The 18,707-nt window shown below is 33.6% G+C and overlaps 1 protein-coding gene across 5 annotated transcripts in view; it reads left to right on the plus strand.

Moving 5' to 3' along the window:
- Window positions 1-18,707, plus strand: part of TMEM135 (transmembrane protein 135) — a 320,877-nt gene that overhangs the window by 19,535 nt on the left and 282,635 nt on the right. For all 5 annotated transcript variants that reach the window (XM_053900175.1, XM_019450042.2, XM_053900176.1 and 2 more), the window contains exons 2-3: window positions 6,138-6,265; window positions 8,589-8,681. In XM_053900175.1, coding sequence (XP_053756150.1) covers window positions 6,138-6,265; window positions 8,589-8,681 — 221 coding nt within the window. The remainder of the gene's footprint in view (window positions 1-6,137; window positions 6,266-8,588; window positions 8,682-18,707) is intronic.

The raw sequence follows: 18,707 nt of genomic DNA on the forward strand, positions 1-18,707 counted from the left end.
CACCCTGGGATGCCTGGACTTGGAGGCTGGGTAACATACATGAGATGCTCTTTCTTACCCTTTTCAGTGTGTGTTTTATTATTTCTGTGTTCCATTGAAGTGCTGTAATCTCTCACCTGGAATCCTTAGCTTTTGTGAAGGTATTTTCATGCATGGATAGTTGTTCAAATTGACATTTCTGTAGGGGATGAATGCTGGAATCTGCTGGTTTGCTATCTGGGTGTCACTCCTGTGTCATTTAATTCAATTTATTTAATAACTGAAGAAACTGAAATCTAAAGAATTATATCTAAACAAGGATCCTTCATAGCAATTGTTAGTTGTAGAGCTAAAGTTAAAAATCTTATCATATGATTATTTTGTACTCTATTAGGGTATTTATTTCTGTCTCTCATTCAGATTCTTTCTACTATAATAATCCCTGTTTTCTCCTACTTGTTTGTCTCCTACCAGTTTTACACATGTATCATGTGTTTATTGTAGAATTTCTGGAAAATACCCCAAAACAAAAAGAAGATTAAAATAGTATGTTGCCATGATCAGAGATAACAATGAATAACATTCTCGTATTTGTTCTGTATGTTCATTAAAAAATACTGTTTTGTAGTTTGCATTTTCAATTTATATGTTTTGATTTATTTTTCCCTGGTCATTAAGTGGTCTTCTAAAACAAGATTATAACACTATGGCAAATAAGTTTATATTTTAATCATAGTACTATTATGTACCTGTATTTAGCTAAATTTTTGTAAGCATATTTGGAAAATTCATAAGAGATTAATGTGGAATTTCTTGGTGAAATCTTATGAACATTGTAACATTTTTGCTATAAAAATATGTTTCTGAAGGTGTCTGATGATTTCGGATAATGATTTTATAGATATGTGCGTGTGCTCTTTCTACATGGTGTGTACGATTGCTGTTATGTTGTTTGGTGAGATCAGTGTTTCCTAACCTTTTTTTTTATGCTGTAGCATGTATGGTGTACCTAGAAAATGATAATAATTGTGTGGCACACTAGGGAACATTGAAATATTTATTGCTGTGCTCTGTTACCCTAGGCCTGACTACCCAGACTGTTGAGAGGATCAGTATTTTGGCCATTTGTAAACCCTGGTTGGAATCTCTGGGTTAGAGCACAGTGATGATAAGGTCCTAGGTTGTTTTCCTGTTTTGTGTAAGATTTCCCCCGTTTCTTACAATAGGCTATACAGTTTGGTATACCAATATTGCAAATATGTACAATTTATCTACTTTACTGGTAATGGGCATTTAGTTTTTGGCGGTATTTGTAATTACAGATGGTTTTTTCATTCCCATCAGTACTTTGCTTTATCCGTTCTTTTTATTTTAGTCATTCTGGTTTGTATGTAGTGGTATTTCTTTGTGCAATGATGAGTAATAGTGATGAGCATGTTTCATTTCCTATTGGCCATGTGGATGACTGCTTTTTTTTTTTTTAAGTTTACTTATATTTTTGAGAGGGAACGAGAGAGCACAAGTGGGGTGGGGGCAGAGAGAGAGAGGGAGAAACAATTCTAAGCAGGCTCCATGCTGTCAGTGCAGAGCCCCATGTGGAGCTTGAACTCATGAATTGTGAGATCATGACCTGAGCCGAGATCAAGAGTTGGATGCTTAACTGACTGAGCCACCTAAGTGCCCCTACTTTTTTTAAATTGAACTTTTTATTTTGAGATGATTGTAGATTCTTAGGCAGTTGTTAGAAATAGTGGAGAGATTCCTTGTACTTTTTATCTGGTGTCTGCTGATGGTATCATTTTATAAAATGATAGTAAATAAATATCACAACCCAAACCCTGCTATTGATATAGTCAAGATATAGAAGATTTCCATCTTCAAAAGGATCTCTCCTGTTGCCCTTTTATAACAGTACCCACTTTCCTCCCATATGCCCCCTCCTCCTAACCCCTGGCCACCATTACTTTATTCTTCATGTCTATGATTCTGTCATTTCAAGAATGTCATGTAAATGAGATCATGCATTATGCAGTGTTTAGGGATTGGCCTTTTTTACTCAGCATATTTCTTGGGAGATTCATCAACATTGTTTTATATATCATTCATTTATTCTTTTTCATTGCTGAAAAGGATACTCCACTATTTTTTAAACCATTCACCTCTTGAAAAACATATGGGTGGTTTCTGGTTTTTGACTATTCTATGGAAAAGCTGCCGTAAACATTTGTGCATAGATTCTGTATTAACATACGTTTTCATTTCTTTAGGATAAACACCCTGGACTACAGTTGCTTGGTCATAGGATAGTTGTGTGTCTCTATTTATTTTTTCAAGAAACTGTCAAACTGCTTTCTAGAATGACTCTACCATTTGACATTCTCTCTAGAAATGCACGAGTGATCCAGTTTCTCTTTCTTGCCAGAAATTGGTGTTTCCCTTATTTTTTAATTTCAGCCACTTCTGATGGTTGTATAGTGATAGCTCATTTGTGGGTTTTAATTTGCATTTCCTTAATGGCTAGTGTGCTTATTTGCCATTTGCACATCTTCAGTGAAATGTCTATTCATATCTTTGACACTTTTTAATTATATTAATTTTTTACCATTGAGTTGTGAGATTTCCTTATATATTCCAGATACTATATCATCCTTTGCTGGATATGTAGTTTACAAGTATTTTCTCCCAGTCTGTATCTAGTCTTTTTATCTTCTGAACAAGTTTTTTAAAGAGAAAAAGTTTTAATTCTGAAGTGTAATTTACAGTTTTCCCTTTTCTTTAAAATTTTTTTTTAAAAGTAGGCTTAATGCCCAGTGTGCAGCCCAACACGGGGCTTGAACTCATGACCCTGAGATTAAGACCTGATCTGAGATTAAAAGTCAGATGCTTAACCAACTGAACCACCCAGGCACCCCTACAGTTTATCCTTTTATGAATTGTGTTTTTGGTCTCATGTCTAAGAACTCTTTGCCTAGCCTTAAATCCCTAAGATTTTGTCTGATTTTTTTCCCCTAAAATGTTGTAGTTTTTTTACATTTATGTCAGTGATCCATTTTGAATTAAATTTTGTGTGAAGTGTGAGACTTTGGTTAAGGTTATTTTTTAACTTTTACTTAAAATTTTCTGGGTCTGTGGATATCCACTTACTCTAGCACTATTTGTTGAAAAGGCTGTCTTTTAGTTGGAAGTATTTGCATGGTTCTATTTCTTTTTTGTTTGTTTTTGCTTTTTAATATTTATTTATTTATTTATTTATTATTTTTTTAATATGAAATTTATTGTCAAATTGGTTTCCATACAGCACCCAGCGCTCATCCCAATAGGTGTCCTCCTCAGTGCCCAACACCCACTTTCCCCTCCCCTCCACCCCCCATCAACCCTCAGTTTATTCTCAGTTTTTAAGTGTCTCTTATGGTTTGATTCTCTGTTCTATTTCATTAACCTATTTGTTTATTTCTCTGCCAATATCATAAAGCCTGATTACTCTATCAATATAGTAAATCTTAAAATTGAGTGGACTGATTCTTCTCATTTGATTCTCTTTTTCAAAGTTGTTTTAGCTCTTATAATCTCTTCACTTTTTGTATCTATTTCAGGATAATCTTGTCTATATCTGTCTGCAAAAATCTTTCTGAGATTGTGATAGAAATTGTGTCACTTTGGGGAGAATTGACATGCTGAGTCTTCTGGTCCACAAGCATTTATTTACACCTTTGCTTTCTTTCATCAGCATTGTGTAGTTTGCAGCGTATACGTCCTATACAGGTAGATTTTTCCCTACGTATTTTTTTTTTTGAGGATTTATTAATGCTACTGTATTTTAAATTTTTGCATCCATGTGTTGATTGCTTTTATATAGAAATACAAATGATTTTTTTAGGTTTATCTGTATCCTGTGCCCTTGCTGAGCTGCCTTATTCTAGGAGATTGGGTTTAGTTTGTTTGTTTGTTTGATTTTATATGTTGCTTGGGATATTGTGTAGACAATCAGATTATCTACAGACAGGGATAGTTTTGTTTCTTCCTTTCCAGGAAAAGAGAAGATTTTTTTCTGTAACTATTTGAATATATAACATAGTGCCAGATTCTGCCCATTGTTAAGTCTAAAATGAAAGAGACATTACATTTTCAAACCTGAAGATACTGGGAGACCATTAGAACCGATGAGATGCTTGAGGATCAGGGAGTGATTGTGACAGACAGATTTTGTTTGTAAGTAATTGGGTGGTTGAGATAAGGTGGGAAACTCGGAGGTTAAACCATTTTTTTTTTTTTTTTTTGTGAAATATAGTGACTTCTGCTTTGGATGTGTTGAGTTTTTTGATGCCTGTGTTACATATTTATTGATATGTCCAATAGATATTTGAAGGATGTATTAAGACTTTAGGGAAGAGGTTGGAGTTATAATAGGAATTCTTACTTTGAGATGATAGATGATGCCATTGGAAAGAGAGCATATGTAGAATGAGTAGTGATCTGAAGAAATGCTAATGAAGGAAAAAACATTTAGAGATATAATGGGAGGATGAAAAGAATTCATTGTCATGGAAACTATAGCAACTTCTTTTATCAAAATTCTACCTATTTGTTAAGATCTGTCTTAGAAAGTTCAGTGATATCTTCTAGACATCATCACCTTCCCAGTCCCATTTCCTTTTAGTCATTTCCTAATGTGTATTTCTATAGCAGTTTCTTCTTCCTCTAGTCTAGCATTTGCCATATTCTAGTTTATGTGTCTATTTCCCTATCAAGATTTTACACGCCTAGAAGGCAGGGATTCGATCTTAGTCATCGTTTTTGCTGTGTATGGCATAGTTCTTATTAACAAGTTGTTTAATTGAATGCAACAGGAGATGGTCAGTTTCAGGGTCTTCAAAGGGGTGGAGTAAGAAGAGCACTGAGACAAGTCCATTGGATTTATTGATCACTGACCTTAGGAAAAGCGTTATGTCTGGGATGGTGGGGAGTGAATACAGTTCTCTAGTCTTCTTTCAAGTCAGTGTTGCCCTTCCTTACAATCCCTTCCTCATTCCCTGATTATGCTGTTTTAACTTTTCCTCTTTTGATACATTGTTTCATTGTGATGGAAAAATATTTTTTCCCTGTGGCTTGTAAAATTCTGCTATTTTTCCAAATATAGCTCATATCCCTTTCTCAATGAAACTGCTGCACACTCCTATGTTAAACTCACTCTTTGATAAACTTCCAAGGCACTTCCAAGGCACTAGTATTACTAACACTTAATGATTCTTCAGGATCTCTAACTGTATCTTATCATACCATATTGCAATTCATATTCTGTTTATGTTGTGTATGTACTCGATAAATACTTAGATCTCATGTCTTGATTTTTAAATATCCTTACTAAATTAGTTCAGAGCTTATTTTGTTTTAATCTTGAAAATTTTTTTAAATTCTGAGGTCACATACAAAAAATACTAAAATATGTTTTCAATCTAAATTTAAATTTAAAAGATAAGTCATGAAGACTCATAACATGATATTCTTTATGAAATATTTTTGTGACAAACTTCTGCAATCCTTGGTACAGGAACTTATTCCAATATTGTGGTACCAACTTGTAGTAGACTAGATTCTCAATGTTTGTTTTGTTCTTCAGGGCTTTTTTTTTTTTTTTCTTTAACGGGCTCCAGTGGGCCAGAAATTATTAATTTTACTTTTTGCTTTTTGTGTTCCTAGCATGGTTTTGTCACACAGTAGTCCTATTTGAATAGCTGAATGAATTTCTTTGGTTTCTATCACTGAGGTTCTCTAATATCCAGGCTGATAATATCTGTAAATAGTTTTGTTTTTGACATTCAATTTCTATTTGAATTGTGCTTTATTTTTGCCATTTAAAAATGCATTCCATTATTCAGTTTAACACTGTTTTTAAGGCATTATAAATACAACATTTGGTAGTTATTCTTTATGACCCATGATGTAATTTCTTGGTATGTATTTTACCCATTATACCTTCAATAGATTAAAGTGTCTTCTTTTCTGTCCCAGAAATTGTATTTTTGTAGAGGAGTCAGTAAAATACCAGAGTTTTAACTTCAATTTTAGAATATATGCTGTTATTCAGTAGCTTTCACATAAGAGCTAAGTTAGGTGGGAAAAATTGGTTGGATTAAACAAAAAAGCCTTTCTCTTTCCAGATTGCAGCAATTCTCCGGAAACGAAAATTAGACTATTATTTACACAAACTACTCCCTGAGATCCTACAATCTGCTTCATTTCTGACTGCTAATGGGGCCTTGTATATGGCTTTCTTTTGCATTTTAAGGTTGGTACTCATAATCACCACTGGAGGTTAAAACAGATTCTTTTGTTGGAACTGTGAAACAAACAGATGTTTATGTAAATGTTGTGCAGGTCACTGCTTGTATATTTTTTTTCTCTATCAATTGGCATTTATGTATCTCAAAGAAAGGCTGTTAAATAGGAGTTGTGGGCCTCTTGGCTTAAAGATTAATACAGACTTCAAATTATTGCTATGAGTATATAGCAAAAGTGCTTTGGTGTATCATGAGCTTTCTGAGGCCTACTATATTTACCAAGTTGTTGATTAGGATATCTTAACTTTCCAATTTCATGGATCAAGAATTCAAAGCAACTGTGCATGGTGTAGGTGAGGTCCACATACAGTGACTAGACTTCAAAAAGACTATAAAATGCTTGTGTTTATATGTAAAACAGTAAGTTAACTTCTGGCATATCCTATTGATGAAACTTCTCCTCATTAAGTCTTATAATTATCTATGTCACAGGCTTCCTGTGACATAGATCAGTTAGAATTCAGTTTTTAGTGCTGTGACATGCCTTAACATGTTTATTAGATATTTACTTCTTATCTTTTTTCCCATTGATTGTTGAAAATCCCAACTAGTGTTTTTCTTAAATCTGTCAAGTTAAAATACTAACTTTACATCATTTTCATATTACTGTTGCCCAGAGTAGTTCTGTAGGTATACATTAACTGCAATTAAAAAGATAATTTTCAAATATCCTTTACAGATTTTTTCTCGTCAAAACATTAATATTTATAAACTTACAGATTATGCAGAAAATAATTGATAAGGTTTATACTACTGAGGAAATTATGCCTTTAAATTGACTTGAAAGTATGTGTAAGAAACTATCATATGTACTCTGGAAACTTTCTAATACTTGTTCATACGCTAAAAATAAAGTTATAAAATAATTAGGCTTAAAATATTACAATAATCATAAATTGCTGTTGTAGCATATTTCTTTATGTTCTGTGAAACTGGTTAATTTGTGGAAATGCAAATACCTATAATACTTATACTTAAAATGCTTATAGTTACATCTATGTTCCTCCTTTAACTGACTCATTGAGTTATTTTTCTTGATTTTTACATTCAGTAACTTCCTATGGCCTTTGTGGATTTTATATTGGAGGAAGAATCACTTCTAGTTTTCTCGAACAGGAAGTTGCTGATGTTCATTTTAGAAATACCCATATTTCATATGCTCTGTAGGTTTTCTAATTCTTTTAAAGCTAAGCTTCAGTTAAAAATATCATTTCATTGGTGATCCTTAATCTTTATGTGTATGTATTTACATTTTTTCTTATAATGTGTTTTTTATCCATGGACCAACTTTGTTCAGATTATTTTTTTGCAAGTTTTATGTGCCGCTTCTCCCTTTCTTAGGAACATAGTGTCTTTGAAAGGAAAAAAATCTTCCTAACATTTCCAAGTATCTTTTTTTTTTTGATCTCTTTAAAAACCCAAGCAGCTAATGGCCATTTTATAGCATGTGAACACCATGTAGATTTTTACTTTCAAGGGACATATTCTAGTAAGTGAAAAATGATATACATATATATCTAAATAAAACTAAAAAAATATACATTACTTTAGTAAGTACCGTAAGAAAAAGTTATCAAGGATTGTAGAAGCAAAGAAGGGGTGACATTTGTTAAATATTTATCATGCGTTAAGAAATAGGGGTAGTAATAATAATTATAACAGCTAACATTTCCTTAGCACTTTCCATGTGCTGTGCATGGTGCTAAGAAATAGCTCATGTAGTCCTCATGACAACTGTATGAGATAGGTAATATTATTGTTCCCATTTGATAAGGAAACTGAGAACATAGAGGGTTTGCATAGTAATGTTGGATCTAGGGAATGTCTGAATGAATGTGACTGACTATTGGAAGGAGAGATACTTACTAGTTTGCTGTTGTAGTAACCAGATTCGGAGATGGTAAGAGACTTAACTAAGGCAGGGGTAGCAGATTGGAGAATTTGAGAGTTCAATTGCATATGGAAAAACTTAAGGGAATGATTTAATGTGTGGAGAAAAGGAAAAGGGAGAAGCTAAGGCTGTTTCAAAGTGTCACACGTAAGTGGGTAGGTCGTCGTTGATCCTATTAACCTAGGAAAATAGAGGAGAGAGAGCATGTTCATGGCGATAGGGGAGAGAGCTAATGAGTTAGTTTGGTTATGGACATGTTGAATTTGAGGTGCTGTGAGACATTTAGGTAGAGTGTGGAGTGAAGGAGGGGAACTTCTGTTCGTAATAACTGAAATAACCAAATAAAAATTTCATACAAAAATTCCAAATTTGAATTTCAGGAGGATACTTGGAAAATTCTACTCTTGGAGTCCTGGCTTTGGTGCCGCTTTGCCAGCATCTTATGTGGCCATTCTAATTGAAAGAAAAAGCAGGTAAATTTTCATGTATCTACATATTTAATAGAACTAGTTTACTGTCCTCTACCCCAACTAAAATTTTTTTGACTTACTATTTCTTATAGTCCAGGGGTGAGATATATTTCCACATATATTTTTAGTCTTACAGATACTTGATGGAAAATTTAATTTTGTATTGGTATTGTTATTTATGTTTACTAAGTTCATTAAAATATAAAGATTGACTTTATAGAATAATAATACCCACTGGTCTTTGTTTACTAAAAAATTAGAGAGTTATCTCTAAGTAAAACATGACATACACAAATCTAATTGAAGGTCTTTTCCATAATGACAATACCATTATCACACTTGAGAAAATTAACAGTTTTCTTTTATCATCTACATCTGTAATTTGCATCAACTCATTGAGTGATATCTGTTAAAGTCAGTTATTATTTTTAAGGCATCCTCTCATTGAAAAAAATATGTTCATTTATATAAGCCTGAAAGTGTTTCAAGTGACATAAGATTTCTTTAAAATGCTATAAGCTGTTATGTAAATTATTCAGTCAGGTAAACAGCTGAAGGTAAAACTTTTGCATAAAGGAATTTTTACTGTCTCATGAATAATGATTTTCATTGCTGAGAACTGCTTTGATTCCATCTTTTTTCCAGAGAGTCACAGTGGGGTCATGTATTAATCAAGATAAGGTCATCATCCAGTTTATGAAGATGTTCGCTAGAGTCACTCATCTCACGTTAAGAGTATAGATAGATCTTATCAGTTAATTAAATATTTACTTAAACCACCTGAGGCCATTTTTAATGCCTTCTTGTGTAACATAATGGTGTCTAAACATTTGGTTCTTTGCTTGTGTCAGAATACTTTTGGATTATTAAAATTACCAAAATCAAAGGACTGGTGGATATTGTTGCCCCAGCATAATCAAGTCAGAATCACTAGAAACATAGGTTATCACACCTGAGAGTATAGTACAGAATAGTACTGAGTATTAAGAGTGTGGATTCTGGAGCTGTACTATCTGGTTTAGGCAACTGGCTCTGTCACTTACTGCAACTACTTGATTTATTTAAAAATGTGAATACTGGTTTTAGAAATATGATTTTAAATCATACACGAAACTTTAAAGATGCTTTAAACCAAGTTTTCTCTTATTTATTTATTTTTAGCACTTGAGTAATAAGCATTTTAGAAGTTATTTGCCTACTTTTCAACAGAAAATGTTGAAATTGAATACTTGTGTACCCACCTAGAGTCAACAGTTGTTAACATTTTGCTATTTTTACTTAGTTGTAAGTGATTATATGTATGTGTGGTTATGTGTGTGTATGTGTGTGAATCATTGTAAACATCATGACACTTTACTCCTAAATACTTGAGCATTCAAATAGGGGTATTTTCCTGTGTAATTAATTACAACACTATTATCAAAGTAAGAAAATCAACAGTCACTCCCTAATACCAGCTAGTCCGTAGTGTCCTAAAATGCTTTTATTGCTGTTTTTTTGAAATAGACTCTAGTGGAGATTATGTATAGAGTTTTGTTTCTTTATTTTCTTTTAATCTAGCTAAATCTCCTCACTCCTTCCCTCTCCCCATGACATTGACTTATTGATGTGACAGTTGTCTTGGGTGTAAAACTTTTCTGGTTTTGTCTGAATTTTTTCCTCATGGAATTGTTTAATTGTTTCATTTAATTCATGTATTTCCTATAAACTGAAGTTTAGTCTAAAGACTTGATAGCATTTAGATTAAACATTCTTGGTAAGAATATACTTACCATCAGAATATCAGGTCCATAATTCCAAGTAGTTCCAAGGTTGAATATGTGATTAAAGTGGCAATCATCAGATCTTTTCACTAAACCTGTTAATTTGGGGGAATTAGATTTCTTGACATTCCACAGTCCTTTGCTGGAGTGAACCTGAGTTGATCATGATAATCACAATTTGTGGATTGGCTAATTGTTGTGTGTGTGTGTGTGTGTGTGTGTGTGTGTGTGTGTATTCTTCATTAGGATTGAGTGTCATTTACTTCATAAATATTACAGAAGTGTTCCTCTTTTTTACTGCTCTAGAATAGTTTAGTGATGAATTTTCTGGCTTTTGAGAATTTTGTATTAAAGAAGATTAAAGGGTCCCTTTGTTATTAATTTCTAGTTTTATTGCATTCTTATCTGAGAATGTTCACAGTATTTTCTCTGTATGAAACTTTATAAGGTTTTTATTGTGGCTTAATTTATGCTCAATTTTTGTAACTATGTTTTGAACATTTGAAAAAAGTGCATTCTTTTATTGGGAGTTCAAAGGTTGGTAGATAGCTATCAGATCTATGCTATTGAATATGGTTTTTTAATTCCAGGTGCAATTTCTAGCATTAAAAAGTATGCTCTTTTGGGAATGCAAGCTGGTGCAGCCACTCTGGAAAACAGTATGGAGGTTCCTCAAAAAACTAAAAATAGAACTACCCTATGACCCAGCAATTGCACTTCTAGGCATTTATCCACAGGATACAGGTGTGCTGTTTCAAAGGGACACATGCACCCCCATGTTTATAGTAGCACTATCCACAATAGCCAAAGTATGGAAAGAGCCCAGATGGTCCCTCGATGGATGAATGGATAAAGAAGGTGTGGTATATATATACAATGGAGTATTACTCAGCAATCAAAAAGAATGAAATCTTGCCATTTGCAACTATGTGGATGGAACTGGAGGGTATTATGCTAAGTGAAATTAGTCAGAGAAAGACAAAAATCATATGACTTCATTCATATGAGGACTTTAAGACACAGAACAGATGAACATAAGGGAAGGGAAGCAAAAATAATATAAAAACAGGGAGGGGGACAAAACAGAAGAGACTCTTAAATACGGAGAACAAACTGAGGGTTACTGGAGGGGTTGTGGGAGGGGGGATGGGCTAAATGGGTAAGGGGCATTAAGGAATTTACTCCTGAAATCATTGTTGCACTATATGCTAATTTGGATGTAAATTAAAAAAAATTAAAATTGAATTAAAAAAAGTCAACAACAACAACAATTTTTAGTTATCTTTTTTTTTTTTTTTGCTTGCATTTGCCTAGTATGTCTTTATCTTCTTGAAACACTTTATATGTCTGTCTCATATGCCGCATAAATTTGGGCTATATTTGGAGTTCCAATCTGAAAAAATAATTTTATTTGAAAATGTAAGTTCAGTCCATATACATTTACTTACACAACTAATATATTTGGCTTTTTATTATATTTGTCACTATGTACTCTGTTTTATTATTATCTTTCTTTTACTTTTAACTTTGACACGATTATAGAGTCATGGAATATTACACAAATAATACAGAGAGACACATGAAAACTTAATCAGTTTCTCCACAGGATAGCATCTTATGTAACTGTAGTATAATAAAAAACCAGGAAATTGACAATATTGTCAGCTAGACTATAGCTCTTATTCATGTTCACCAGCTTTTACATTGACACATATTGACCATTATAGTATCTTACAAAGTAATTTCACTGTTCTAAAAATCCTCTGTACTTGACCTTCATTTCACCCTTCCCCCAACCCCTGGTGACTACTGATCTTTTTAACTGTCTCTGTAGTTTTACCTTTTGCAGAGTGTCATATAGTTAAAATCATACAGTATGTCAGCTTTTCAGATTGGCTTCTTTTTTTTATTAATATGCCTTTAAGCCTCATCTATGTCTTTACATGACTTGATAGGTCATTTCTTTTTAGTGCTGAATAATATTCCATCATCTGGATATACAACTCTCTATCTTTTGCCCTGCTGCAGGACATTTTGGTTGCTTCCAAGTTTTGGCAAATACCAGTAAAGCTGCTGTAAACATTCATGTGCAGGTTTTGTGTATTTATGTTTTCAACCCCTTTGGGTAAATTACCAAGGGGTATGATTGCTATATCATATGTTAAGAGTATGTTTGACTTTGTAAGAAACTGCCAAACTGTTATCCAAAGTGGCTGTACCGGTTTGTTTTCCCACCAGCAGTGAATGAGAGTTTCTGTTGCTCCACATCCTTGCCAGCACTTAGTGTTGCCAGTGTTCTGCATTCTGGCCATTTTAATAGGAGTGTGGTAGTATCTCATTGTTTGAATTTACATTTCCTTAATGGCAAATGTTATAGAGCATTTCTTCATGTGCTTTTTATTTTATTTTATTTATTATAATTTTTTATGTGCTTAATTAATCTGTATGTCTTTATAGTAGATTTCTTGTATACAACATGTAGTTGGGTCGTGGTTTTTTGATCAGCTCTGGTAATGTTTGTGTTTTAATTGGTATACTTAGACTATTGACATTAAAAGTGATTATTAATATAGATGGATTCATATCTACTACATTTGTTCATGTTTTCTTTTTGTTCCCTTGTTGTTTGTTTTGATTTTCTGTCTTCCCACTTATTCTGCCTTTTGTGGTTTTAATTGAACATTTTATATGGTTCCATTTTTCTCTCCTTTCTTAGTAATCAATTATACTTTTTTTAAACTTTTTTTAGTGGTTGCCCTAGTTTTGTAATATACATTTACAACTAATCCTACTCTCAAATAACACTATAGCTTTTCATAGGTAGTGAGTATACCTTATGATAATAATGTAATCCTAATTCCTTCTTCCTGTCCCTTATGTCATTGCTATCATTCAGTTATATCTAAGTATTCATGACACACACATACACACACACACACACACACACACCCCTCATATATATACATAAGCATACAAAATCAATTACATTGTTGCTTTGATTACATTATTACATTATTTTTATGTTGTTACAGTATTATTTTGAATGAACCGTTATCTATTAGAGCAATTAAGAATAAGAAAAATAAAATTGTCTTTTCTTTAATGTTCCACCTTTCTTTATGTAGATGAGTTTCTTATCTGTATTGTTTTCTTCCTCTTTAGAGAACATTTAACATTTCTTGCAGAGCAGGTCCACTAGCAACAAATATTCTCAATTTTTTTTTTGGTGCGATAAAGTGAGGATAATTTCTCAGGGTACAGAATTCTAGGTTGTTTTTTTTTTTTTTCCCCTTGTCAACAATAAATATTTCACTCCACTCTCTTGTTTGCATGGTTTCTGAGGAGAAGTTGGATGCAATTATCCTTGTTCCTCTATAGGTAAGGTGGTTTTTTTCCCTCTGGCCTCTTTCAGGGTTTTCTTTATATTTATTTTTCTGTAGTTTTAATAAGGTATGTCTAGATGTAGTTGTGTTGTTGTGTGTTTTTTTTCTTGGGCATATATGCTGCTTGGTGTTCTTTGAACTTTATTGATATGTGGTTTGGTATCTAACATTAATTTAGGAAAACTGTCAGTCATTATTGTTTTGAATATTTCTCCTGTTCTATTCTCTCTTTCTCTCCTTTAGCTTTTCCCATTATGTGTATGTTATACTTTTTGTAGTCCTTGGATATTTTGTATTTTTTTTTTCTAGTCTCTGTTCTTACTGTTTTACAGTTTTCAAGGATTCTGTGATATATCAAGGGTATGGTGATATATTCTCTAGCTCAGAGATTCTTTCCTCAGCTGTGTCCAGTCTACTAACGATATGATTATATCGAAGGCACTCTTCATTTCTGCTGTAGTTCCTTTTCTTTGTGGAATTTCATCTTTCTGCTTACCTGGCTCATCTGTTTCTGTATGCTATCTACTTGATCCATTAGAGTCCTTAGTATTAATCATTCTTCTGTTTTGTTTGTTTGTTTGTTTAAAAGTAGACTCCACACCTATTGTGGGGATTGAACTCATGACCCTGAGACTAAGAGTCCAGGGTTCTTTACCTACTGAGCCAGGAGAGTGCCCTAATCATTGTTTTAATTTTAAATTCCTGGTCTGATAATTCCAGCGTCTCTGCCGTGTCTGGTTATGATGCTTGCTCTGTGTCTTCAAATTGTGATTTTTGCATTTTGATGTGCCTTGTAATTTTTTTCTTGATAGCTGGGCATGATGTACCAGGTGAAAGGAATTACTGTAATAGGCTGTTACTAATGTGGTGAGGTGTTGGGGGAAACTGTTCTATAGTCCTGTGGTTAGGCCTCAGTCTCTTAGTGAGCCTGTGTCTCTAGACTGAACTTTATAAGCCTTTCTCAGTTTTTCTTTTCCTCTTAGGTGGGGCAGGATGGTTAGAATGTGCTGGAGCTGGATATTTTGCTTTCTTGCATGTGGAATTCTAAAGCTGGCTGGAGTTAGGTATTTCCCTTCCCCATGTCACTTAGGCTCTTGTAATGCCCTAGTAGGTTAGGCTCTGGTAAACTAGCTTTTACCAAGGACAGGCCCTGTTAAGAACAGAATGCTCTGGCTCATTTCAAAATGATTCCTCTGTGTTTCCCCTACTTGGAAGTGTAAATAAGTGGCTTTCCCCCTGTTACTTACTTAGTTAAGTTCCCAGAGGCAAAATGCACAAAGGTATGAGGGTCCCTCTATGACTGGGCACCCCTTGAGTTTTTCACTCTCAGACTTGTCCACACTGAGCCTCTTGCGGTTTATCAGTTTAGGGTTTCCTGTTCTGGCTCTCATTCCCTCTGAGGTTTTAGCTGGTTTTGTTCTGGTAGATTGTGATTCTCTATCTGCCTGTAGTCTCTTCAGTTTTGGGGGCAATAGTTTGTAGGGTGACCTCGCTTCTCTTATGGATCTAAAAAGAGTTGTTGAGTTTTCAGTTTCCTTAGCTTTTTTACTTGCTGTTAGGAATAAGTGAGGACTTCCAAGCTCCTTGCACAGAAACTGGAAACTTGGAAGAAGACATTTTTTTTTTTTGTCCATTTTTATGTATTTTTTTGTTTTTCTTTTTTTAGTGCTTGCTCTAAGGACTACTTAGATATCTTTAACTTTAGAGCTTCTTAGTGTTAATATTCCACCATCTTGCAAAACGTAGAAATGTATTTAGGTCCATTTTAAGTCTGCTTGCCATATGATCTCTTTTATTTTGCTGCCCCCACTCCCTTTCTTTGACTGGTGAATGGTCTTTCTCTGGCACCAGGGATTCAATTATCCATTCTTTCTCCATGGATTTGTAATGGCCCTTGTCATATACCAATTTTTAATATACGTGTGCATTGTCGATTGCTCCATTGTTTTCTCTTGATATGTTAGTCTAGGTATTATTTTTTATAATTTTAGTTAAAAAAATCAAACTTTTCTTTGAAGATAAACATGTGTTTAAATACAATAACACCAAAGTAAAATTGTGCTATTGATATTAAGAACTATAACTTTTTAAGGCACAAAGAGGTTTCCTGGAAGTGAGGTGATAACTTGGATTTTAGTTACTAGTTTAATTCCTGCTCTCTTTTTGCTTTTGATAACAAACTTTTATTTTAAAGCTTTCTGCTTTCATTTCTTTTAAGTGAGCTATTGCACTAGTGTTTTATATGTAGACACTAGATAGTCTCAGAAAATTTGTAGGTAGTTATAAATTATGATCTGTTCTGAATATTAATTGGAATAGTCTGACCTAATCAAAATTTTAACTGTAGCTTCTTTGTAAGGATTTTCTTGTGGTTGCTGAAGAAAAATTGATCCTTATGTTGATGTGATTGTGGAGTAATTGAACCTTGTGTGATGTATAGTGATTTAGTTCTGTTGTTTATTAGGTGATGAAGTTATTACCTGGAAATAGCTCTCTAGTTCTTTTTTTTTTCTTGAGAGTTGTGTGGTTGTGTGTGTATATGTATAGCTACCACAAATCCTGGTTTGGGGTCTAATTAACAATTTAAATTTTAGCCTTTTATTTTTTATTTTATTTTTATTTTTATTTTTTAGTTTTTTTTAAAATGTAATTTATTTTTTAAATTTACATCCAAGTTAGTTAGCATATAGTGCAACAATGATTTCAGGAGTAAATTCCTTAATGCCCCTTACCCATTTAGCCCATCCCCCCTCCCACAACCCCTCCAGTAACCCTCAGTTTGTTCTCCATATTTAAGAGTCTCTTCTGTTTTGTCCCCCTCCCTGTTTTTATATTATTTTTGCTTCCCTTCCCTTATGTTCATCTGTTTTGTATCTTAAAATCCTCATACGAGTAAAATCATATGATATTTGCCTTTCTCTGACTAATTTCACTTAGCATAATACCCTCTAGTTCCATCCACGTAGTTGCAAATGGCAAGATTTCATTCTTTTTGATTGCCGAGTAATACTCCATAGTGTGTGTGTGTGTGTGTGTGTGTGTGTGTGTGTGTGTGTGTATGTGTATATATATATACCATATCTTCTTTATCCATTCATCCATTGATGGACATTTGGGCTCTTTCTATACTTTGGCTATTGTTGATAGTGCTGCTATACACATTGGGGTGCATGTGCCCCTTTGAAACAGCATACCTGTATCCCGTGGATAAATACCTAGTAGTGCAATTGCTGGGTCGTAGGGTAGTTCTATTTTTAATATTTTTTATTTTTAAAAAAATGTTTATTACTTGTTTTTGAGAGAGATAGAGAGAGAGAAAAAAGGGGAGAAAATGGGGGAGGAGCAGAGAGAGAGAGGAAGAGAGAATCCCAAGCAGGCTTCATGCTTTCAGTGGAGAGCCTGATGTGGGGCTCTGTCCCTCAAACTACAAGATCATGACTTTGAGCGCAAATCAAGAATTGATCACTTAACTAACTGAGCTACCCAGGCACTCTGTGACTTATTTTTTAAAAAGCAGATTAAAAAAAAATTTTTGGAGTTCACCTTTAAACATAGAAAAGCAATTTTTTTGCTCCATCTTTTTATAAGTTTCTTTATAGTATATCTTATTTTAAATGAGTCTGGTCTATGTTTATCTAAAATTGTGTAAAGGTTAATGGTCTTATTTGCTTTGAGAAAGTATTTTTTATTTACCACAAATTTTAGTAAGATTTCATTAAATATCAAGACTCCTTAATAGATTATATGTAACCTAGAAAGGTTGAAGTTATGTACATCTAGTTACCAAAGTGAAGTGTGTTAATATTACAGTTTTTACTTTAAGGAAAAAGAATTTGTAATTATGCCCTTAATTCATGAAGAAAATCAGTGATATGTTGGTGGAGATAGCCACCAGGCAGCTTGAAGTGTGAGTCTCGATTCAGAAGAAGCATGGTAGTCATAAATAAAATTTGAAATTTTCTTCTTATAGGTGGTCACTGGGGCTGTGGGAGATTAGAGTGAAAATCCACAATAAAAAGAAATCTGAGGTTAGAAGGTGGTAAACGACAGTGTTTAAGTAGTCAGTTGTCCATTGAGTTGAGTGTACGGTTCATATTTTTAATAATGTCAGTAATAGAGTGGAAGATAACAGAATATGGAGGATTAGCAGTGTCAAATTATAGTGGTAGCCCTAATTTTTAAATCTCCAAAACTTTAGTTAATAGTGAAGTCTTTACTCTGAGATTATACATTTTTGTACTCAATTGTGTAATCGGTTTTTCGAGAAGCATTTAATGAGGTAAGAGCATACACTATGGTTGTACACATACACATATGTGTGATGATATACATAGATACAGATATGTAAGTGAAGATCTGTCTGTCTTCATAAGTATGTCTTCATCTATATTGGTTTGACTTTCTTTCCTTCCTACTTCTCTCCCTCTCCAACCCATCCATCCATCCATCCATCCATCCATCCATCCATCCATCCGTCTTTCCCAGTCTTCCCCTTCCCTTTACAGAATTAAGCATGCTTTGCCAGCTAGTTCCTGAAACCTCCTAAGAGGGCAGTTTACTTAAATCTTAATCGTGTCACTGTGGGATTCTGAGAAAACTTTGAAGTTGTTTCCAGGGTTGCTCAAAAAATTTGTGCCACAAAGAACTGTGATCATAGTAACTCAGCAGGAAGCATTGGTAACATCTAGTTTATCCCTAGGTGGGCTGTTAAGAACTAGTCTTTTCTTTCTGTTTCTAGGAAGTGTTTTGTTTGTGGTTCAGAAAGTTGTTCTGATGGATTTTGTTTTGTAGAACTGCTGTGGAATTTGCTTTGATATTTAGTATTAGTTTAGATAAGTTAAAACCGCAGGGTGCTCAAACATGACATGGATTAAAATATTGAA

Source organism: Panthera pardus, unplaced genomic scaffold, assembly GCF_024362965.1.
Source record: "Panthera pardus isolate Hobbes unplaced genomic scaffold, ASM2436296v1 HiC_scaffold_12, whole genome shotgun sequence".
Taxonomy (NCBI): Eukaryota; Metazoa; Chordata; class Mammalia; order Carnivora; family Felidae; genus Panthera; species Panthera pardus.